This window comes from Neltuma alba, unplaced genomic scaffold (genome assembly GCF_004799145.2).
Source record: "Neltuma alba isolate B1F8T4 unplaced genomic scaffold, ASM479914v2 tig00012867_pilon, whole genome shotgun sequence".
Taxonomy (NCBI): domain Eukaryota; kingdom Viridiplantae; phylum Streptophyta; class Magnoliopsida; order Fabales; family Fabaceae; genus Neltuma; species Neltuma alba.
The window spans coordinates 108,780-132,283 of NW_021637247.1; the positions used below are offsets into that span (position 1 = coordinate 108,780).

The 23,504-nt window shown below is 39.3% G+C and overlaps 4 protein-coding genes across 5 annotated transcripts; 2 read left to right on the plus strand and 2 right to left on the minus strand.

The window, feature by feature from the left end:
• Positions 1-352: 352 nt before the first annotated feature.
• LOC114731972 (phosphatidate phosphatase PAH1) lies at positions 353-6,581 on the minus strand. 2 transcript variants are annotated; one of them, XM_028919243.1, is made up of 11 exons: positions 6,354-6,581; positions 4,281-5,921; positions 3,587-4,176; positions 3,431-3,504; positions 2,632-2,716; positions 2,094-2,180; positions 1,846-1,918; positions 1,290-1,333; positions 1,043-1,171; positions 867-965; positions 353-781 (listed from the first exon to the last, which is right to left on the minus strand). In XM_028919243.1, exons 2-11 carry the CDS (start codon positions 5,749-5,751, stop codon positions 728-730), a joined length of 2,706 nt encoding a protein of 901 aa, XP_028775076.1. In that variant the 5' UTR covers positions 5,752-5,921; positions 6,354-6,581; the 3' UTR covers positions 353-727. The 2 variants fall into 2 exon arrangements, with proteins under 2 accessions (XP_028775076.1, XP_028775075.1); XM_028919242.1 differs by having other exon boundaries at positions 4,281-5,924.
• Positions 6,582-9,825: 3,244 nt separating this feature from the next.
• Positions 9,826-11,595, plus strand: LOC114731974 (protein GPR107-like). Its single transcript, XM_028919245.1, has one exon. The coding sequence runs from the start codon at positions 9,874-9,876 to the stop codon at positions 11,191-11,193; it is 1,320 nt and encodes a 439-aa protein (XP_028775078.1). The 5' UTR covers positions 9,826-9,873; the 3' UTR covers positions 11,194-11,595.
• Positions 11,596-14,404: 2,809 nt separating this feature from the next.
• On the plus strand, positions 14,405-16,224 carry LOC114731975 (protein GPR107-like). The gene has a single exon (XM_028919246.1). It carries the CDS (start codon positions 14,492-14,494, stop codon positions 15,809-15,811), a length of 1,320 nt encoding a protein of 439 aa, XP_028775079.1. The 5' UTR covers positions 14,405-14,491; the 3' UTR covers positions 15,812-16,224.
• A 5,814-nt stretch (positions 16,225-22,038) lies between these two features.
• Positions 22,039-22,811, minus strand: LOC114731994 (uncharacterized). Its single transcript, XM_028919264.1, has one exon. It carries the CDS (start codon positions 22,673-22,675, stop codon positions 22,238-22,240), a length of 438 nt encoding a protein of 145 aa, XP_028775097.1. The 5' UTR covers positions 22,676-22,811; the 3' UTR covers positions 22,039-22,237.
• Between the last annotated feature and the right edge of the window lie 693 nt (positions 22,812-23,504).

Here is a 23,504-nt window from a genome sequence, read left to right on the forward strand (position 1 = left end):
ATTATAGAAGACCAAATTTAAATAAGTTTTCTGAACAAATTGGAAAAAGATTTTGAAACTAAATAGTTACGAATCATATTTACACAATTTTTTATATTTATTGTCAAATTCTCTTGTAAAAGATATGAAAGTATGATTTTCCCATGATGAAATAGAAATATAGAATTGAGTGGAGAAGTTTGGCCAAAAAAAAAAAAAAGTGAAGAATTATGTATCTAATAATAAATTTTTTCACACTATTATTTTCGCAAAACCGTAAAAGCATAAAGCGCTTGAAAACAAAATTGTGAGCACCACGCACACAGGAGGGGAGATGGGGAGAGGGAGACCCACACAATGGAGATAGAGACAGTTGCTTTGAATAAGCATCTATGCTATTATTCGTTGATCATCCCGAAGAAAAGAAGAAGAGTACAAGGTTTGCTTTAGAATGATGTGTCAACCAAATTTTCTACAATTTTTTGCTTTGGTGAAAGGCGATTGAGAAATGTTCTCTGATTCTGCCTACGCATGAACTACCACGAATCAAGAATAATGGAGATCAAAAACAAGCCCAGAGCTTATTCCAAAGAATGAACTTTGAGTGCAGAAAGGCACATTCCAATCATCAATCATGGCGTCTAGATGGGTCGCTTGAGGAATGTTTGGCATTTCTGTTAAAAACTTGGACGGCCCCATACCAACTGAGATCCTTGTCAGAGAGAGCTATAGCCACCTTCAGCAATAACTAGTCAATATCAGGCAATGGCATTCTCCAATAGTTCCATGAATTGAAGTCTTCCTGCAAGGTTCCGAAATTAAAAATCCATGTTGTGAGTTGTGAAGTGAGGCAACGAAGTCATTCATGTCTTTATATAATTCCTCACCTGCTCTACCAAAGAAGTAGGGGGAAACATGTCATTGACAAGAGTGTGTAATGATGTATAAGACTTCACGTCGATCCGATGACTTATGGCAACTTCGCCCTGATGGATTTGGTAGGAGTTATAGTTAATACCCAGGGACAAGACATTTATACGAAATGTCAGTACAGGATGCACACCTTGGGGTTAATGATAAATATTTTGCCTTTTGGAATTCCAATCTTCCTGTAACTAAGTTCGTCTGTGTCTCTATTGCCAAATCCGGCATAGAATGGGTTGTAATCAGCAGGAAAAAGTCTTTTAATATCCTGCAAAAATCAAATCATGTGAAATATAATGTTAGCAAAAGCAACCACAGCAAAACAATAATTTCTTATGAATGTCCCAGTTACTTGGAGTGACAAGGTTTTGTGATCCCGTAATTACCTCAAGACAAGCGATCTTGAACTCATGAGGTGCTCTTCTTATGACTTCATCAGTGAAAGAACCCCAACCACAACATAACAAGTCAGACATGGATCAAAATCAATTCCACAGAAAAGAAAGCAGTACATAAACGCACAATTCCTTATTAGGAAAAAAAAAATGTCCGTCAGCAACGACCAGTGCATGTGACAATAATGAATATGCAAGTCGATATTTGCTAATGCTTTTCATAAATGGTAAAACCACGGAAATATTAAAAAGATTAGGTGGTTAAGTACAACGATGGATATGCAAGTTGTATTTTGCTGAAATTCATGTCACCGGTCTTTTATACAACTCTCACAATCATGATAGATATCGGGTTTGTTTTTTTCCCTTCTCCTCTTTTCTACAATCTTATGCAGTTCACAGACATAGAATCAATGAATAAAAAAGAGCAAAGGCAGAAAGGGAGCTCCAATCTTCTCATCACAATGCTGAAAATTAACAACATATACCATACAGCAGTATCCATTACAGTTTTAATTAGCCAAACTAAAAGCGCCTCATTTCTCACCTTCCCGGTAAAGTGAGGGGAACAATCCATCAGGTGAAATAACCACAGGACCATTTGGTAATGTCTTTCCATCCTACAAGAAGGCAAAACTCGCAAAATTAAGCTAAGGCAGCATTATCACCTTGATGACAAAATCAAACAGCCAAAAAGATCAAGCAGATAGTTCATAAAGGAATTATCTAGTCATTAAATCAAGATCCACACCACGTGGTTGATAGAGATCACGGAAAGCCAGATTGCTTTGATACCTGTTTCAGGTTAAGCAAAAAGTTCCTGGTTAGATATGCTTGGACAATGGCACGGGCACTCAGAAACAGAACTTGATATCCATTTTCCTGACACACCAGAAGAATATAATATTAGACATTAATCTTCCTGATATACAATTCAATGCAACATTGAATGCTAGCCGCACATAACATTAAGCATTTTAGCATTCACATTCAAGCATGAGCAGAAGCTTAACTATTGAATAAAAATAGGGTAAATCAATCTCCCTTCCTCTTGAAAACGACCAGATTACATGGTTCTGCGCTCTTACTCATTTTGAGAATCAAGGAAACAAAGTTCAGAGACAAGCAGTGGCAGCAGCAACAAATAGGGAGAAATTTTTTGTTGTTATTTTTCTGGGGGCCTGAAGAAAGCAGAAAATTGATCTGTAGTCTGCCCTAAAGAAAAAGCCCTTGAGTTATATAGCCAATAAACTGATCAATTTTCAGCCTCCCATCAAACTCAAGCTCTATTAAATAACAAATTCAGATGAGTATACAGATAAAATATGCATACTTTGATGGCAGAAAAAAGCCTTGCCACTCCAGATTGAGTCCAATCTTTACCAACTAAAGGCATGAACTGTCCCAAAACATCAGACCTGAAACGACAAGAAAATCGTTTTGATTATGCTTCTCAAACAATACTGCAGCCCTGCTTTTAAATTTTTCTTTGCTTTTTCTTGTTTTACAACTCCATTAAGAAATGTCTATCTGGCTTTTACCGCAAATGAAATCATGAACGTTTCAGTTTTTCTATGATACACAGCAGATATGTTAATCATTAAGTTTTACGAGATTTAGATCAAAGATCTCTGGGAGAATTATATGTTGCATAAACAAGCTAATAAACAATGCTTTGCTTCGTTAAAGCCTCTTGGTTACCAGCTTAAATCCAACAGCTTAAGTCATTAAGTACATTGATGTCATTTGATTTGGCAAAGGATTTCTTATTCTTTGCATGACCAGCATATTGTTAAAGCATAATGAGAAGACGAGATGCTTTGCTTCAAGCATTTTAAGAGTAAAGAAATAAGAATAGGAGTTGTGACTGACCAACTACTAATCTACTATGATTGAATGTCATATAAGCAACCATAAGGCTTTCTAAAAACCGGATGCTGAGATGACAAACCCCGAAACAACTTGTAGGGCATCAAAATATACATAACTTTGCAAGAGTAGTCAATAAGAAGATCGTATTATAACATGAACATCTAATTAAATGGGACCAAGAAAGGATTGAGAAGAATAACAATAATGACACAACAACTATGTTAAAGTTTAATAATATTATTCATTATCAGAAGCCTTACTTGGTAATAGTTCCATCAACATCTGAAATTACAATTCTTGCATTCCATTTCCATAAGTATATATGAGCATCGACCTGTTATGGGGTTAAAATGTAAAGCTAAAATAAAGGAAGATCCAAATATTTATGTATATGAGTATGCCGATGAATGCCAGACCTGTTGTTTTCCAAGAACCCTGGTAGAGAAACTGAAGGTTACTAAATTTTGACCTTCATTTAGATTCAAAGATGCTATTTGATCATTAGTGGGCACATTTGTCCTCACCAATTGCTTGCGAGGAGACCTGTGGCTCCCAGCTGTTGGAGTTGGCTCTCCAAGAGAATTCTGCAAACCAGACTCAGAGTCCACAAAAACATCATCATTTGATGAATTGCTACTGGTGTGCTCAATTGTTTTTACTTTTCGAAAAGGTATAGGCCAAAGTCTCCATCTTCGCCCAGACCAGGCAGATCCATGATCATCATCCCTGGATTTTAGTGCATCATCCTGCTCCACAGGAATTGTGTCATTGGGCTCAACAGGTAAATCTAAACCAAAGACGGCCATTCCTAGAACATGGGGAGCAGCCTTTTCCCATGGTAAGTACCTCCCATTGATCTTTATAATGAGATTTTCATTCTTAATTATGGATGGGGCAGAAGCTTTAAATTCATCTGGAGATATCCGATGTGCTTCAAATGCTTTAGCAGCGGCAGCCAAACCAATGCCCGCCTTTAGCTCATGGCCACAAAGTGAGATATCAAATCCTACAAATTACAAGACAAATTAAAGTGATCAAGCACTATCTAAAATCAACTGATAGTCGTAGGTTATAATCCTGAGAATAACAAATTTGCAACACAGTTCTTACCCAAACCTGGATGACTATGGGCCTCTTCACTGGAGACTGCTGTTTGAGTTTCCACCATCTCACTTTTACTGATATGATTTTCAGGCACGAGGGTACATTGAATATCATCTAGCCCTTCAGTTGATGCTGACTTGCCTGTATGTTCATCATTTGATATGGTAATATCAGAAACAGAATGTCTGCCTGAGTTAGTTTCAACTTCTCCTGATCCCTTTTTCTCTACATCTTGTGGTCTTAATTCTGAAGATCTACGATCATCGGAAGATGCAGAAACATCAGAAGGAGACAACTCACCGTCACATTTAGAGAGTGCCAGCCTCCCCTCTTCATTCTCAACGACAACTGGGCGTATTGTGTTAGTATCCTCAGCTGAATGCTGATCCCCCAATGAAGAATCTTTATCGAGTAAATCAGCATTCCGAGCCATACGCGAAAATTCTTGCAACTCCAAACAGCTTTTGAAAACATTATTCCTTGTGATACCAGAGGCACCCTCTACTGAGTCATTTTGTATATGACGGCCTTGTTCTTGACTTTCAACCCTTAAGGTTTCCTGTGCTTGACATCCATCCTCTTCCGGGTGACCCTCCTGCTGGAGTCCAGAAATATTATCATCACCATTAGTGTTGTGATGGCTACTGGTCGGAATATCAGCCGTTGAGGCATCTATCTGACTGATATAATCAGCAGGCCAGGCACTCTCACCAGAAATAAACTCTCCATTGTCTTCACAAAACTCAGTCCCTTCACCTGGAACAAGATGAAATTGAGGAGTTTCTAACCGCAGAGTGTCTGTATTCTGCTCTGATTCAGAAATAGGAGCCGTCAATACATGACCATCCACGCTAAACAATACCATTTCCGGATGAGAGTCCTGTGAATCAACATAATTTTCTCCATCTAGAGTCTCGTATGGATTTGACTCGTATTCTGACAACTCAATTGAACCTTCAAAAGAAGATTGCTCATCTTGGAAATCATAATATCTCCTACCACTATCGGATTCTGTTCTTTGAATTCGAGGCACATCAAAAGATTCATTTTCATCTTTCAAAGCAAGCACCCCCGAATCAGAGACACTGTGGGCAACTCTGTGAGCATGAGTATTATCAATTTCCATACCACTGTCCTCTCGGGCAAATTCAGAGTTATTGTTATCTTCAACAATTCCATTTGACTCCATTCCCTTGTCATCATCCACCTCCTTCACAAAATAAGCCTCCCCTGAATTATCAAGATGCATGTGGAAGTTTGCTTCGACACCATTAACATTTATACGCACAATCTTTTCAGCGCCTTTGAGAACACCCTGAAATTTACCAAACCGAACATACCATGGCGTGCTTCGAAATGTCCCGTCTTGCTGCTGAACAACAATCACATCAACGGCTCCACCAAAGGGGTGAAAAGGGGTAGCAACTGAGTAAACGCCTTGGCTAATCAGGCTTCCAACTTTACCCACTACATTCATTTCGTCAGTTGCCAATGAACCTGTTAACCTTTGGAAGACTAAGAAACAGACTTTGAAGTTGAAGCCTTGCTTTCAATCGCGTCAATTCCAACAATGCGCATAAATTATTCTTCCAACCAACTTGAATCTGATTGTCTTAATTTCCTGTTTTCTTTCCCGTGAATATGGTTCTTCTTTCTTCAATAAAAGCCCACATAGCGTGAGATGAAGGGAGGGAAAAAACTGTTTTTAACTAAGGAAATGACATTCAGGTAGTGAATTTGAACCAATATTTTCAGTAGACTGAAACAATATGCCCACTCGAATTACCCAAAAGGAAGAATGAAGGGAAAGATAGAAAGAAACTTGAAACTTTGCAGTAAAAATAAATATTGTGCTCGAGTTTCAAAACTTCGACTGTATCGCCTGACTTGAGAAAGTGAACGAAGCCAAGAAAGCCAACTTTATTGGATAATTACCAGAAATTAATGTTCGGAAATGATTAAGTAAGAGAACTTGTCAAAGGTAGAGGGGGAAAATGGACATTGAAATAAAAACAATAAAATCCTGACAGAAAGACACAGAGTTAGATGAATCAATAAAGGCGGTCAGGTTAGACTTACAGATTCAGAGCTTCAATCCGGTAGCTCAAGAAATTGAGGGGCGATTTCTCTTGGTCTTTCCTTCTTTGTTATGATGTTTAAAATTCTTGGACTGCCTTTTTGATGCTGTAATTCTCCCTGGAGACTTCAAAGTTCCGGAGGATTGGATAATAGAGCGAAACCCGAATCAAAATCAAAACTACGCTTCCTCGACTGAGCATTAAATAGGTATTCCCGGACCAAAAACGTTCAATTACTCCCTTTCCGCCTCAATATTACGAGAAATATTGCCGGGCAACACACAAATGTCGAAGCGTGTGAGGGACTATTCGGTCATTTCAGACTACATTTCGTGCTGAGTCACTGGGGCTGCATGGATGAAGTGGACCGGAAACCCAACCACCTGGTTTCGCTAGTCTTCAAGCGCCTAAAAAAACAAATTGTGGTTTATTATTAAGGAATATTCGTGATTATGTATTTTTCCACATCGTTCCATGGCTCTCCCATTGTTTCTTTCTCTCTGTTTCGTCCTTGACCACGTGATCCATGGGCGTGACGAATTGGGACGGAAAAGCGCGGAATAATAAATAACATTTGGAATCAACTAACATGTTCCCGGGTTTTGGCCAAGACCAAGTGACTTGGCAAATATCTTCCCAAGATTCGTAACGGGACAATTTTCGAGTTAGGTGCTGATCACGCTTCAGAGGAATAAGCTCGCAAAGGACCCTAGCTAACTCATAAATCTCAAGGAGTTGATTGACCAGTAAATGTTAACACGTGACGCACCGTTAGACTTGGCCGCTATCGGGAGTTTTCGTAGTTATTAACTGAGATTTAAGTTAGTTAGTGGAATTCTCGACAAACAGAGTGGGAGACATTATTCACGGTATTTTTGGCCGTAACGCTATACTATTTTCTTTTTTCCCCCCAATACATTACATCATTCATGTCACAGCAATTTTTCTGTTGATTATATATATACACCAATTATATTATTAACATTGTTATTGATATTTGTGAGATGTGTTTGCTTATTCATTGATACTTCTTATTCTGGTATTGTTGGGAATTAGATAACGGGATGTTTGGTATCAAGTAAAAATGTTTTTAAAAAAATATTTTTATATAAGTTGAGATAAAACTCTTTAAATATTTATTTTTATATGCTATAATAACATGGTTTGATTTCTACCTAAATATCTATATATAATTTTTATGTGTACAATCACATCAAAAGTCACCTGCTTAAAGTTTACTTTTAATATTTTTTGCTTTGACAGGTGCATAATATTGTAACCTAGAAGCAGGTCTGCAATTGTTTGAAATCATCTCGTGTTCGAAGACAGATAAAATGAATACGAACAACTCAGATTATGTATGCACAGTATACAATCCCAAAGATGAGCGCAGGGTGCTTGATAGAATGACGTGTTGTCGGATATACATGCACAATGTGTAGATCAGGTTTTAAAGAGGATTCAGTCGTCGTATAGCTAGCATACTAGCGGGAAACGTGATGTGAAAATCGAACTTTTCATAGCTTTTAATGAGTTATTATCATTAGTAAAATTTCATATATAGATGTTGATGCTGGTTCTTTTTTTTTTTTATTGAAAAATTTTAGGAAAAGGGTCGGGCTCACCCACGATTCAAGGGCAGGGCCCCTAACGCTTTGATCCACTGGGGCCTGTTCCTATGGACAACGGGAGCATAACAAGCAAGCCCTTTTTTCTGGCCCAAAGGTAGGAATCACCTAGCTTCACTACGCTTGTGGAGATGCCTCCCCCAGCGTCGCACTGGAGTCACAACAAAGTGGCACTCCCCAGGATCGAACCCCCTCTCTTTGGTGAGAGAGTTCGACCCCTTCGCCAGCTGAACCACGGAGAAGACGAACAATCTGCGGGTTTTTGGTGCGGATGCGAGGAACAAGATATTGATCGGATATAAACCCATGCACCGATATGAATCGATGTTTGCAACAGTGTCTTGACTCGAGCACACGCACGCTAATTGCTGCAAACTCACGAGGATAGCGAATGGGAAGAGAAAAAAAAAAGGACTGAGAGGGAAAAAACTACATTAAATAAAAACAGTTTTGATGACATGAAACTCCATGCACCGATCGATGATTCATACCCAGCATGTGGAGTAGTTGGAAGTAATTATCATTGCGTGCATTGATTGGGTAATAAATTATTTGTACTCCTTCAATCCTTAATATAAGACTTATTTCACTAATTTAATTAGATTAAGAAAGTCAAGTAAGTTAGTTAATTACAATAAATATAACATGTTTTTTTAAATACCATAATCATCTTTTTTAATATCATCTCTCTCTCTTCTATTTGATTATAATTGATGGAGTATCATATGGGTAATTTAGAAAAAAATTAATAAATATAAAAAATAGGTCTTATATTTAGAACCAAGATTAGAAGTGCTTGTACATACTTGGCAGTCAAAGTTTAACCAGTTGACCGGATTTCACACGGAAAATTATTGTGGCAAGGCACAATCAGGGCACCAAAGGCAAGGACGGCAAGAATTCTTGAAGAGAAGCGGGGCCGCGGGGGAGGACGCGGAGAGGCATCTGGGTCACTGTTCCATGACAGGGACTGCGATCGAACGCTCACCGGGGCTAAATTGTAGTAGTGGATGGAAGAGGGAGGGCACAACGGGAATAGCGGGAACGAAATGAACGAATCAGGGGGAAGGAGGAGTGACTCACACTGTCACAGGCTCTGACGAAACACCAGTCAAAGCCACCGGCGGGCGACGATATCCTCTGTGCTTCAATGGCTGGGGAGGTGACGTGACAGCAGTCGGGACATGGGCCCCACCCCAAATGCACGGGCTTCTTCCCCACTCCTCCCACCAACAGTTCCAACCAGTTAGCTTCCCTCTTCCTTTTCTACCCTGTGATTTATGATTTTATTTTTTGGGCCAACCCCTGTGATTTATGATTCTTGCATACATCTACATCCTTAGAGAAAACAACACACCCACACATAAGACTCCTAGGATTTTTTTTTTTTTAAGTCCGTTAATTCTTAATAGTTAGCCCTACATTCTGCAACCTCTTCATCAAGAAGATAGACACGTCTTAATTTATTACACTGTGAAAAATTCATCTATTCCGTTAAATTCAACGCTAGCTTGCATTTCCAGACCAGAGCAGCATGTTTCAAAACTAATTAATAGTAGACCCAAGTTTGAACGTGCATAAAAGACTGTAAACTCTGTATTCTCATGCTACACACATTGGGCCAACGCTGATCTATAAGCCCAAAACAAAGGTCATGTTCGAAAGCTCACGATGGTCCATTAGATCTCGGTAACAGTAGGGCCAGCTAGCACTTGACAACGAACACGAGGTCGTTTGACGGCATAAGACGGCCAGATCTCAACCATTTCCGCGTTTTTGCCACTCGGTTCTCAAATCCGTGGGGGAAGGATCCTTGACTTGCTCAGGTTGGTGCTGTTCCCCGGAATCACCACTCCCATCCACCGGTCTCTGGGTTCTCCCATTGCCGTGAAAATGGTTAAAATACCTTTCTCCGTTCTCCTCTTCCTCTTCCTATTCTCCATTATTTCTCCATCCACCGCCGAGATCAAGTCCCTCACCATAAATTCCGACACTCGACCCATGATATTGTTTGAAAAATTCGGCTTCACCCATAAGGGTCACGTTTCCATCGCCGTCTCCTCGGTCTCCGTCGCCGCTCTCTCCTCCGCGGCTCAACCGGAGTCTTCTAACCTCGGCTTCTTCCTTCTCAACGAAGAGAGCCTCGTTCAAGTTCTCATCGAGATCCAACAGAACCCCTCCTTCTGCGTTCTCGATTCCCGCTACATCTCCCGTCTCTTCACCTTCCGTGACCTTTCTCCCCCTCCTCTTGCATCCTTCAATCGATCTTACCCCGTCACAACTCCCAATGAATACAGCCTTTTCTTTGCCAATTGCGCTCCCGAAACCGCTGTCTCCATGGTCGTTCGCACTGAGGTCTATAATCTTGACTCCGACGGCTCTAAGGACTATCTCTCTGCCGGACAAACCCAGCTCCCGGCTCTCTACTTTGTCTTCTCCCTCGCCTACTTTGCTTTCTTGGGTTTCTGGGCCTACGTTTGTTACACAAACAAGCGATCCGTTCATCGCATCCACCTGTTGATGGCCGGTTTGCTTGTCGTGAAGGCTTTGAATCTGATTTTCGCCGCCGAGGATAAGCATTACGTCAAGATCACCGGAACACCTCATGGGTGGGATGTCTTGTTTTACATATTCCAGTTCATTCGGGTGGTATTGCTCTTCACGGTTATCATATTGATCGGGACGGGGTGGTCGTTTCTCAAACCTTTCCTGCAAGAGAGGGAGAAAAAAGTGCTGATGATTGTGATCCCGCTTCAGGTATTGGCTAATGTGGCTTCTGTTGTGATCGGTGAGACTGGGCCCTTCATCAAGGATTGGGTTACATGGAATCAGGTCTTCTTGCTCGTAGATATCATATGTTGCTGTGCTATCATTTTCCCCATTGTATGGTCTATAAGATCTCTGCGGGAAACGTCCAAGACCGATGGCAAGGCCGCAAGGAACTTAGCTAAGTTGACACTTTTCAGGCAGTTTTATATTGTTGTCATTGGGTATTTATATTTCACACGCATAGTAGTGTTTGCGCTGAGAACTATTGCTGCATACAAGTACCAGTGGGTTAGTCAGGCTGCCGAGGAGATTGCGAGTCTTGCGTTTTACATGGTGATGTTCTACATGTTTAGACCGGTGGAGAAGAATGAGTACTTCGTCCTTGACGAGGAGGAAGAAGAGGCTGCAGAGATGGCTCTTAAAGATGAAGAATTCGAGCTTTGAAATGGTGGTGAAGGAATTTATTTGGCCCTCGGTGTTGACCTGGCTTCAACAAATGCAACTTCTATTAGGTCATCCAATGACATGAATTCGCTGTTTTATTTGAGGCTCAGGTCCGCTACTAGCGCAAGGCTGTCACTCTATCCTTTTTTTCCTTTACCCTCTCTTGTTTTCTCCCTTTACTGTGAGAAAAATGCCGATACTGGAATGCTGCCTGTATGTTCCACTAATGATTTTTTTTTTGGTCATAATGTTGATATTGTATTCCGTATAATGAAAAAACCTGTCATGTTCTTGCAACGAATACTGCTTTTTGGTTACATCTCGTTCAAGGAATTGTTGTGCGCTTAATTATGATAGAGTAATGCTGGTACTGATCATTATTCTTTTGGATTTGCCTTATTAGTACTCAGACTTTTGCGTTTCTTGGGCCCATAGTTCAACATTCTTTGCTTGATTGTATCGTTGGTGCATTCACTTGCATTTATTACTTTCTTGACTGAGTTCACTCTTAAAAATACTTGGGGAAAGGATCTAGACTGAGGCTATGTTTGGGGAGTTTATATAGAAATGGAATAAAAAGGCAAGAATGGAATGGTGTCATTTGTCACTCCATTCTTTGGGAGTTTAATGAGGGAAGAGGAATCACCAAAAATACTGTTCCAATGTTTCTTTATAAGCAGGATGTGATTTAACTAATTTTTTGGCCCAAGAGGAGGTAGTTGTATTTCTGCCACTTATAATACATTCCATTTCCTATCAAACCCTCCAATTTGGAGGCACAAGAACATTAGGATCTTGGATGTTGATGATTCTTGAAGTCTGTCCTTTGTCATTCCATTCTGGAAAAAACCTCCCAACCAATGGTTTAGCTGATATTAGTCATCTTCCTTTCCTTACCATTCTATCTCTTAGCATCCATCCAAACACACCCATAGACCTAACGAGAGGAAAGCCCTGACCATAATATTCTTGTAGTAAATAAAAAGTAGTGGAACTGATGAAGACTTGGAATCATAGCTTCTGATATTATAGAGCTAAAATGCAGAGTTAGAATTTTCTGTTCCCTATGGTGGGGATTAAGTTTTTAAGTTGTGCTCAAAGAAAACAGATGAGAAATTTATTCTTTGCAGAATGAAGGGCGAGTTGGTTGAGAAATTCATTCCCCAGGGTGCCTTCTTCCCTTTCAAGATCAGGCACGGTTTGGAGGATGGGAGTCTCCATATTCAGTCTCTTCGCAGAATCGTTAACTATCACTTTTTTTATTGTTGGCACCTGCTAGAAAGAAAATGGGGACAGAACATAACGGCTTTTAGGGCCGAAATCTAAAATGATGTTTTTGCAAGATGTTCATGGTTGATGTGAAATTTAAGTGACTCGATGGTTCACATTTAGAGAAATTTACTCGCTGAAGGTGTTAGGGAAGTTATGAGGATTCCAGTCTCTCTCTTGAACGTTCTTCTATGTGATAGTTAACCATTTAAATCTAACCACTTAACACATTAACTATTTGTGTTTTTCTATTTGTTATTGTTTATGCTTTGTCATTATCCTGAAAGATTTGCTGGTAATACTGATTATTTTGCAACCAAAACAATTGGAATAAGTTAGCAGGCATGCATTACACTTTTGGCTTTGAGTGATGTGAGTGACGTTGTTACTCATTTGCTAAAGGTTGAAGCCTCAAGCCCGTGCAAGCGTGTCATGACAGTACATTGAATATTAATTTCGTGAACATACATATGCTTGTGGTGTTCAAAGTAAGAATTTCTTGTGGCTCATATGTGTAATGTGTTGTATGAATATACAGTTTCATCGGAATAGTGGGTCTTCCAGCTGGACTGCTTTGATGCAAAAGATGCCAGATTCCCAACTGTATTTCGCCTTTTATTCCTTTATTGTAGGCACTTCTAGGCATAGAGTTATAATATATGTATTAAAGGTGTTTTGGGTCTCTAGATCTGAGCCTTCCGCTGAAGTTTTTCTTTGTCAAGCCGTCAGTTAGTCTATTCCGTCTGATACTGAGTAGACTGAGCGGTCAAATACTCTAGCTTGGTAATCTGTCTACCGTTTACTAGTTTTTCAGCATTACATGGATCTGCACAGAAAGAGCCGCTGTACTAGATTTTCTGTATGCTGACACAAACTGGGCTTGGGTTTGTGTTTACTACTTGATGACTGTCATCACAATCATGTGTATGGCCATCAGAAGGAGATGAGTCATCGTTGCATTCAGATTGTGAAGTTTTCATCAACTGCTAGGGATATCGTGCTGAGCTTTGAGTAAAAATGAGTCAACCAGCGGTTCCCATCAGCCCCTTCACATGGACTTGATTGACCTGTTCAAAGTAAGCACCCTTGAATCCGCGAGTTTCATCACTTCCCATCCCTCTTCAACGATTCCATTGGACCCAATTCCTTTCTCATCAATCCACCTCCTTTACAATATTACACGTTGAAATTTCCTTCTACACCACTCACGCACCAAATTTCTGGTTTCTCAATTGATACGATAAATAGCTGTACACAAATTTGTTTTGTTTTTACTCATATTAAATGAAAACGTGAAAGCTCATTTAATTACATTTTAGTCAAACCGAATCGCTTAAAAGAACCCGAATGTGTATTTAAAATATCAATAATGTATATAAATTTTTGTGGATTTCCCCCCCTAATCATCAATATAATCATGCATATTGGCTACATGCACATGGCACGTGAAATTACACTGGCTTGTTCAAATATAATGACGATATGAACAAGAATGTTTTTCCCCTCTATATATAAGTATCCTAATCGAGGTACTGTTAGACATTAAGTGTTAAATGTTAGTTTGTCTGCATTATAAGAAATTTTTTTTTACTAGACATAGTGTGAACAACATTTTTTTTTTGGGTATAAATGTGAACAGGAAATTTGAATGTTCATAAAAACCCTCTGTTGACGGAGTCGGGGTTTTTTTTGGGGGGGGGAGTATCCTATTCATAAAAATGATGATCTATGGGCCAGAATGAAGAGGGTGTTGTTGGTAAGCCCAAATATCAAAAAATAAGCCCAACTAGTTATTGAGCCAGCATGTTCATCTTCTCTTCTCTTTCTCTTCTGTTTTTGGTGCCAACGAGCCCGCATGACGAGACGACATCGTTTGCGCGTAAGCCAACTAGATCTTACCAGCCACCAAAATCCATCGCTTTAATTGCGAGGGAAGGAAATTTGCTCGGGTTGGTGCTGTTCCCGGCCTTCGTCTTCCCGGAATCGCCACTTCCATCCAAAGTTTTCTGGTTTCTCCTCCGCCGTGAAAATGGCCAAAACACCCTACTTCATCCTTATTCTCCTCCTCTCATTCTCTATTTTATCCCCATCCACCGCCGAGATCAAGTCCCTCACCATAAATTCCGACACTCGACCTATGATTCTGTTTGAAAAATTCGGCTTCACCCATAAGGGTCACGTTTCCATCGCCGTCTCCTCGGTCTCCGTCGCCGCTCTCTCCTCCGCGGCTCAACCGGAGTCTTCTAACCTCGGCTTCTTCCTTCTCAACGAAGAGAGCCTCGTCCAAGTTCTCATCGAGATCCAACAGAACCCCTCCTTCTGCGTCCTCGATTCCCAGTACATCTCCCGTCTCTTCACCTTCCGTGACCTTTCTCCCCCTCCTCTTGCGTCCTTCAATCGATCTTATCCCGTTACTACTCCCAATGAATACAGCCTTTTCTTTGCCAATTGCGCTCCCGAAACCGCTGTCTCCATGGTCGTGCGCACTGAGGTCTATAATCTTGACTCGGACGGCTCTAAGGACTATCTGTCTGCCGGACAAACCCAGCTCCCGGCTCTCTACTTTGTCTTCTCCCTCGCGTACTTTGCTTTCTTGGGATTCTGGGCCTACGTTTGTTACACAAACAAGCGATCCGTTCATCGCATCCACCTGTTGATGGCCGGTTTGCTTGTCGTGAAGGCTTTGAATCTGATTTTCGCCGCCGAGGATAAGCATTACGTCAAGGTCACCGGAACACCTCATGGGTGGGATGTCTTGTTTTACATATTCCAGTTCATTCGGGTGGTATTGCTCTTCACGGTTATCATATTGATCGGGACGGGGTGGTCGTTTCTCAAACCTTTCCTGCAAGAGAGGGAGAAAAAAGTGCTGATGATTGTGATCCCGCTTCAGGTATTGGCTAATGTGGCTTCTGTTGTGATCGGTGAGACTGGGCCCTTCATCAAGGATTGGGTTACATGGAATCAGGTCTTCTTGCTCGTAGATATCATATGTTGCTGTGCTATCATTTTCCCCATTGTATGGTCTATAAGATCTCTGCGGGAAACGTCCAAGACCGATGGCAAGGCCGCAAGGAACTTGGCTAAGTTGACACTTTTCAGGCAGTTTTATATTGTTGTCATTGGGTATTTATATTTCACACGCGTAGTAGTGTTTGCGCTGAGAACTATTGCTGCATACAAGTACCAGTGGGTTAGTCAGGCTGCCGAGGAGATTGCGAGTCTTGCGTTTTACATGGTGATGTTCTACATGTTTAGACCGGTGGAGAAGAATGAGTACTTCGTCCTTGACGAGGAGGAAGAAGAGGCTGCAGAGATGGCTCTTAAAGATGAAGAATTTGAGCTTTGAGCTGTGTGGTGAAAGAATTAAGCTGGCCCTCCTTGTAGACCTGGCTCTAACAAATGCAATTTCTATCAGGTTGCCCGCTGTCATGGATTCACTGACATATTTGTGGTGCAGGTCCGCTGCTGCAATGCTGTTTATCCGTTTTTCTTTTTCCCTCTAACCCTTGACTATGAAAAAAATACCGATACTGGAATACTGCCTATATGTTTAGCTAATGGGAAGTTTTGTCACAATGTATTGTATTTCTGCATATGAAACCCATCGAACACTCATGTTGAGTTCTATGTCATTCAAGAAATTGTTGTGAGCTTACTAATGACTGAGTAATGCTCTACTTATGATTAGTCTGTGGATTTTTGATATTATTATTACTTCTACTCAAGTGTTTCTGGTGCCGTGGGGCCAACATTCTATAATTGATGGTATCACTAGCGCACGCACTGTACATTGCTTCCTCGTCTTCCTTACACAATCAAAATGCCCAAGGCCCACATATTATACATCATTATTATTTTCCTTTGCATTCTGTTTTGAGTATGCTCTTTTACATTTACATCATGCCTATATCAATATAATGTTGTAGTGCTTCTCTCTGTGCATTATTCCTCTCAGGTTCCCTCTTGTATTCACACGTCAAAGATTACGTTTCTCTTAATCTGAACCTTCCTGCCTATTAATTTTCATCTTTCATTGACAGCATGCTATGCTATCACTGAAGGTTTCAAACCAAAAAACCTTTTCATTGTATTCCTGTTTTATTTATTTCACATGGAAGCTCCCAGCAATCAAGCGCAGCAGAGGTTGGGCTTATTGAGGGATGGCCTAGAGGGAACGTAGATTCACCTCCTTCATGCTTTGTTCCGGGTCTTTATCAGGACAGAATTTCGCTATAACTACACTGGTTTGTCAACTATGCTGCCAAGATACAAATCTGAAGTACTGTATTCTATTGAAAAGTGTGCTACAGATGTGACCAGATCCAATGACAAAGAAGCAATAATTCAGCTGCTAACGCAGAGTTAGCTCAGCCAACCAGGATTCTGATCCTCTAGTGAACTCTCTGGGATTGAAATTATAAACGCGCCAAACCAAGTGAGTGAGTGCACCCTTCAAAATACTGAGGCATGGGATTTAAACCTAGCTAGGCTATATTTCGGATTTTATGAGGGAATGAAATGGAATGGCAGATAATGGAGCGGAATGTAAAGACTAGGAGTGGATTGTCAAGTCATGTATCTTTTCATTAGTTAGGAGTCTTTCATATTTTTAGCCGAAGAGGATATGGTTGTATTCATACCGCCTTTCCATCATATTCCCTCCTAGGCCCTGAATTTCAAGGGTTGAAAAAATGGATTTTTAATATGGATGGCAAGGCAATAAAGGGCCTTGGAGTCCCATGTTCGCCATTTAATCACGCATTTGTAGTTAGAATTTCAGTTCAGAAAATGGGATTCTAAGTTCTTAATTTGTTGTCAGATGAGAAAGATTAGAAATTTATTGTCTGCGTAATGGAGGAAGATCTGATTGACAATTCATTCTCCATTGAGTTTCCTTCCCTGTTTCAAGCCCACTACCATGCTTGAGAGGGTTAAATCTGCTTCTTCCGTCTCTGGCAACCTCTCAGTTCACTCAACCTCTTGCACTTGTTATATTTCTAGCAGCCATTGACAAGAAATAAAAAGGGAATATGATGAAACGACCTTTTGGGTTGGATCTAAATGGTGGTCTTGCAAAATGTTCAGTTTAAATATCACATTTACTTGGCTTTAATATTCAAATTGAGATAAGATTACACAGTAAATTTATGAGGGAAACTGTGAGGATTCTGATTACTTCTTTACAGGCTGCCGTGTGTTTAGTTAAAACATCTAACATACGTAACATATTAACTATGTCGCTCTATTTGTTAGCTACATGCTTTGTCATTGGTCTGAAAGACATGCTAACAACGCTGATTATTTTGGAATTCAAGATATAATTGTTGCATACTTGAGGACATGTGATCTTAGTAAGAGGGATGGTTTCTGAATTATTCCGTCTTGAAACGAGCCGCTTGTTGGTCGCGGATTGTTCGCAAAACTATGTTCGGCATGGCTATTTTGTGTTATGCATGCTGATTCAACCTTTTAACCTAACCTCGTGAAGTGTCTTTTGGATAAATAATTAAAAGGGTATTTTAGATAAATCAAGATAGATTTATTACAAATAAATAATTTAATTAATTTTTATAATCTCAGTAAATTAGTTATTTAGTTTTTATGTATGTATGGATGGTATCTTTTGGGTGAGTAGAAATTGAATACTAAATTGTTGCAAAGGCTAAATAGTCGGAAAAAGAAAGCATCAAAGGCTAGAACAAAAAACGCAAACAAAAGTCTCTTTGGGGTCATCGAGGGGACCGAGGCTAACATAGAATTAGCATAATTAATTCTTGCAAGAGAGGGGGATTGATTTGTGTATAGTATTAAGTTTATTTTAGGGTGTGTTTGGTATGAGGGATTTGGGAGGGAGGGGAGGGAAGGGGAGGGATTTTAATCATTTTCCCTTGTTTGGCAACACACAAATTTTAGGAGGGGAGGGAAAATTTTTTAAAATTTCCCCTCCCCTCCCCTCCTCAACCTCCCCTCCAAAATTGGGAGGATTTGGAGGGAAAAGGCAATATTTTGTCATATTATGACTATTATGCTTATATTTTGTCATGTTGTAACCATTATGTCTATATTTTGTCATGTTGTGACAATTATGCCCATGCCTTAAATAAAATAAGAGCAAAATTGTTCATATTAAAATATTTTTCCCTCCCCTCCCCCTCTTTTTTTATAAATCTAAACAAGATAATATTAAAATCTTTCCACTCCCCTCCCCTCTCCTTCCCTCCATTAAAATCCCTCCCCTCCCCTTCCTCTCATTGAGCCAAACATACCCTTAAGGTTTTGTTGCCGTTAATGTGTTCGTATCCATATTTCATATAATTGTTTCAGTGCCGATTCTGTTGGCGTAAGATATCCAACATCGTCGATGGATGTGACAAAACATCAGTCTTGGAACGGATGTCGTGTGGAGTAGTGGATTTAGAACATACTTGAAGTTTGAACTCTGAACTATTTTAATACGGAAATGACTTATGATAGGGTTTTTCCTGTGAGAAAATTATTTTTTTAGTTCTCAACTTTTAACTCAATTATCACTTGGTCTCTCGATTATGACATGATATGACTTAAGCCTTTAGCTTTTAATTCGGTTGAAACTTGGTCTCTAATTTTTTTTTGTTTAAGGAATTAATTCATATCAGAATAATTATGACTCAATACAACTTAATTCCTCAACTTTCTTATTTATTGTGGCCCCTAGAATAAACCATCCCCACCACCGTCATCTCAAAATAAGTAAATAAATCATATTCCGTCTTCCTTCTCTGATCTTAAATTTTATTGATTGGCCTCCTCTTTGATTTTGGTATCTGCATGCATTACCGATCGTTGATATTTTAGTCGTGAGCAATCCATGCAGATGAACCTGAAAAGATAGATATGTACAGGGGAAATTTTCCCTTTGATCCCTTTCAAAACAGGCCAGCGTTATCAATTGTAAGCGAAAATGGCATGGAACGTCTCATGGTTAACTGTCATAAACTCTTCAAGGAACAAGAGTTAAGTGTCAAAGGATCAGCATTAATTCTGGTTAGAAGATTTTAAAAGATGTATTATTATGACAGAGTTTACAATTCAATGAGGGTGATTTTGAAAAGCTGATGTCAGGAAGCAGCCTGCATATGCTATATTGTGCCTTTAATCTCTTACGTTGATGCAACCAAGACATCAATGTTTTAGACTTATTTCATTTTTAATGGATTACTTAGCACTCAAGTGTCTGGTGACACGGTAAATCACAATGCAATTCATGGAATTGAACTAGAATCATGTCAAAATGGTTTTTAAAAATAAATAAATAAATTGTTTGCCATGATGCAATACACTTGTTACGAACATGATGACAAAAAAGGGCACTGAAGGTATATGCGTATGCTGAGGTGTCCTTAATAAGAGTGATTAAGGAATGTGACCCCATTGCCAATATATTGCCAAGTGTGAGTTGGTGGAAAGCCATTCTTGATGAGTGCTCATCATTCTGTTGCTTCATTCTGCTTCTTGAGATATGAACATTACATATACATATACATACACACACATATATAGAGAGAGAGGTTGATTGCAGGGAAGCTTAAGCAAGAAGGGTTCATCAGAGCTGCCTCTCTTTCCTGCCTAAAGTAGAATGCAAGTTTCAGCAAAGGCCAATTAATGGGTTTTGGTGGATGTTATCATTCTCATTTCCTCTTTATTCATTGTTCATGCCCTTTTTCTTTATTTATGTGTGAAAAAGAAATAAAATATATGATTCTGTATTTAATCCTGTGATGATATTAGTATATTAGAGCCGCTCCCTCACAGTATGCATCATGATTTTACCAACCCATCTCTTTAAATTTTTTGGTAAAAACTAAAAAGTCCTATCATCATCCTCAACTACCAACATTCTTTTTAACAGCGTCGCAGAGTAATATTTGATTTCCTTAACCGAATGGATTTTCAGGTGTTTATCGTTTAGTACTGAGCTAGGGGCCAGTACAAAATAAAATATTACCACAGCCCATGGTTTGCCAAATATATATCCTCAGAATTAATTGACAAGTGCTAATTAAATTAACTTGAGATACTTCAGCCTTATTATTACAAATAAAATAATTAAAAAAAAACGAGTGAATGTTAGGAGAAATATAATCTCATGCACATATTTGCGATTTAAACTTGTTTCAGGGGCCATTATACTACTCCTCCGGTCCTTAATATAAAACTCATTTAACTAATTTGATTAGATTAAGGAAGTTAGGTAAGTTAGTTAATTATAAGAAAAGTGACACATTTTTCCTAAAATACCATAATCATCTTTCTTAATACCCTCTCTCCCTCTTCTACTTGATTATGGTTGAGGGAGTATCCATAGGGGTAATTTAGAGAAAAATGATAAATATGAGAAATGAGTCTTATATTTAGGACCAAAACCAACTCAAATATTGGGTCCTATATTAAGGACTGGAGGAGTATTTCTTACACATGAATAGTACGGTGTATGGTAACTTCCTAATTCCTATATTGATATTGATTACAGTCCCTTTTTTTTAATTTAAAATGCAAATATGTGTGTGACTGTGTCATTTGTAAAGTTATTTTATTGTGTTTGATTGTAGGTTATTAGAAATCATGACCATAATATCAAGGGAATTAGTGGGAAAGTTTTACATGAACATACTATTATGATTATCTGAATTTATCAATAACTTGTTGTGATACCAATCATCTTTCCATTCCCATCCACTTTTCTACAGTTGGCAGTCAATATTTCTTTCCGATTTACTGTTCATAATTCTCCAAAAGCAGAACTAATAGAATCCGAGGGCACTTGGTCATTTTTCCCATTCACTACAAACAACCAAACTTGTTGCTAATTTCAAAACCATATGATTACCCTCCATTGAAAATGATCTCAGTAGAAAAACGCAGAGTCTAAAACAATTAATTCCATTCGCCAAGGCTTCTTACACACCCCAACCATTGTCCAAAACCAACCTTCTGACACTTTTACAAGCCTCACAGTTCGTCTGCTTTTACCTACAATTTTTCAACTTTAAAATATTATTATTATTGGTTTCCAGTTCCATATCCCCTTCAGATGGAGGGCATTGAATGGAGGTATTTAAGATTTAAAATAATGTGACATTGTAGAAATAAATAATTAGGGCCAGTGAAAATAACAACCAACTCGTCTCATCAAAGAAAGCATTTCGTAGGTTAATTAAAAAAGAAACAGTGGAGACGAACACTTGGCTATCGGATGAATCTATAAGCTCCGGCGTCTACTAATGAATCACCCACAAATATTCGTTTCATTTTATAACCGTTCGCACAATTGACACGCATAAGAAATACTTTAATTATGTACTGTGAAGTTTCTTTCAACCTGGGAAAAGCCAAAACCTAGGAAAGAGGATCAAAAGAGGCCAGGACTCGATCGGTTCATGACGAGGACGACGACAGATTTTCTGGTGCTTGCTTCCATGGCTGACGCGCCATGCTTTGAAAACTGGAATCCCAGAGACAGTTGAATTTATATGCCAACGATTCTTGATTGCGAAATGAATGGGAAGAAAGAAGAAGACAGGCCATATTTGCTTGATACAAAACGTCAAAATTTAATAAATATACATTGGGGAAGGAAGAGGCTCGTGCTTGTCTTTAACATTCCTACTGTGCATTTTCTTACATCCACACATTCATAAACAAATATATAATATAATTATACTCTCTCGATTGATCATAAATAGAAGAAAACAAACAAGCAAAATTACGAGTTGCAACCTTAAATTAAGCAAAGTCAATCCTTTTCATCGACGACATCTACGCTAGCAGCACAAGACAAGAACCTGTGGAAAATCCGAAACAGAGCAGAGCATGAGATTTCCTTCACTTTCCTCCAAACCAAACACTTCCTTTTCCTGGACGAAGCAGGCTTATTCTTCTTCCCCTGACCCACTTTCTCCTTCACCCTCCCGAAGCACTTCTGGGTTTTCTCCGGCATGCTCTCTTTCCGGGAAAATTTGTAGCTTCTCAGATACATCTGCCTGCAGGAGATACTATCCACCACCCTGGGGTGTCCATACACCTGCGATCCTCTCCGTCGGTTGTGGCTCACAGACCTCACGAACTCGGCGTCCGATTCCGGCCACTTGTAGAGGTTCACATACGTGGCTCTCACCGGAACACGTGGGTCTCGTGCGTCGTTGACGCAGTTAGAGATGCAAACAGAGGTCATCCTCTCTGTTTCCGTGCTCTGTTTTTGAGGCCGGTGCTTCCTGTGGAAGAAGGAGGGATTGAGGGGTATATAAACTGGGGAAGGGAGAAAGGAAAAAGAAAAGCCAAAAGGCTTAGATTGGAAGAAAAGGTTTATGGGGGCAATTGAATCCCGTAGAGTTGTAGTGTAGTGAATGATTCTAATGTGAGTTATAATGCGTGATGATTAGTAATGACCATGTTTTTAGCTTTGCCAGGGCGTGTGTGAGAGTCTGTGCTGCGAGCGAGGAAAGTGATACAGACAGAAAACGCCAGATTTATCTGTGGACACTATTTAAAATTGTGATTTTTGATTATTGTGGTGGTGAGATTAGGCTTTTGGCAGCTGATAATTTAATTACATTAACTATAATGATTAATGATGGTTCTTGTATTGAAAGGAAATATGGGATTTTGCCGAAACAGAGGATAAATTAGTGGAACATCTTTTCTTATTTTTCTGTGTTGTCATGATGTGACTACTTGATTGTTTCACAAATATTTTTTTTATATTTTAAAAACAACCTTTTCTGTACGCATGGGATGGTGAGTTCGCGAGGAGTTTGACTCGGTAGGCCATGAACACATAAGCCAGGCGGAAAGATGATAGTATTTCTTAATATATGTTTCCTCAAAAAAAAAATATTGTTAATGTATATATATTACTACCTCCGATCGATTCCGTTTAACTTTTATTTTGATCATAAATATAAGATTTCAATTTACTTTGTCTCCCACATTTACTCAACTTTTTTCAAAATAGTCTTTCTAATAATTATAATTCTAGTCAATACATTTAATTAGTAAAGTAT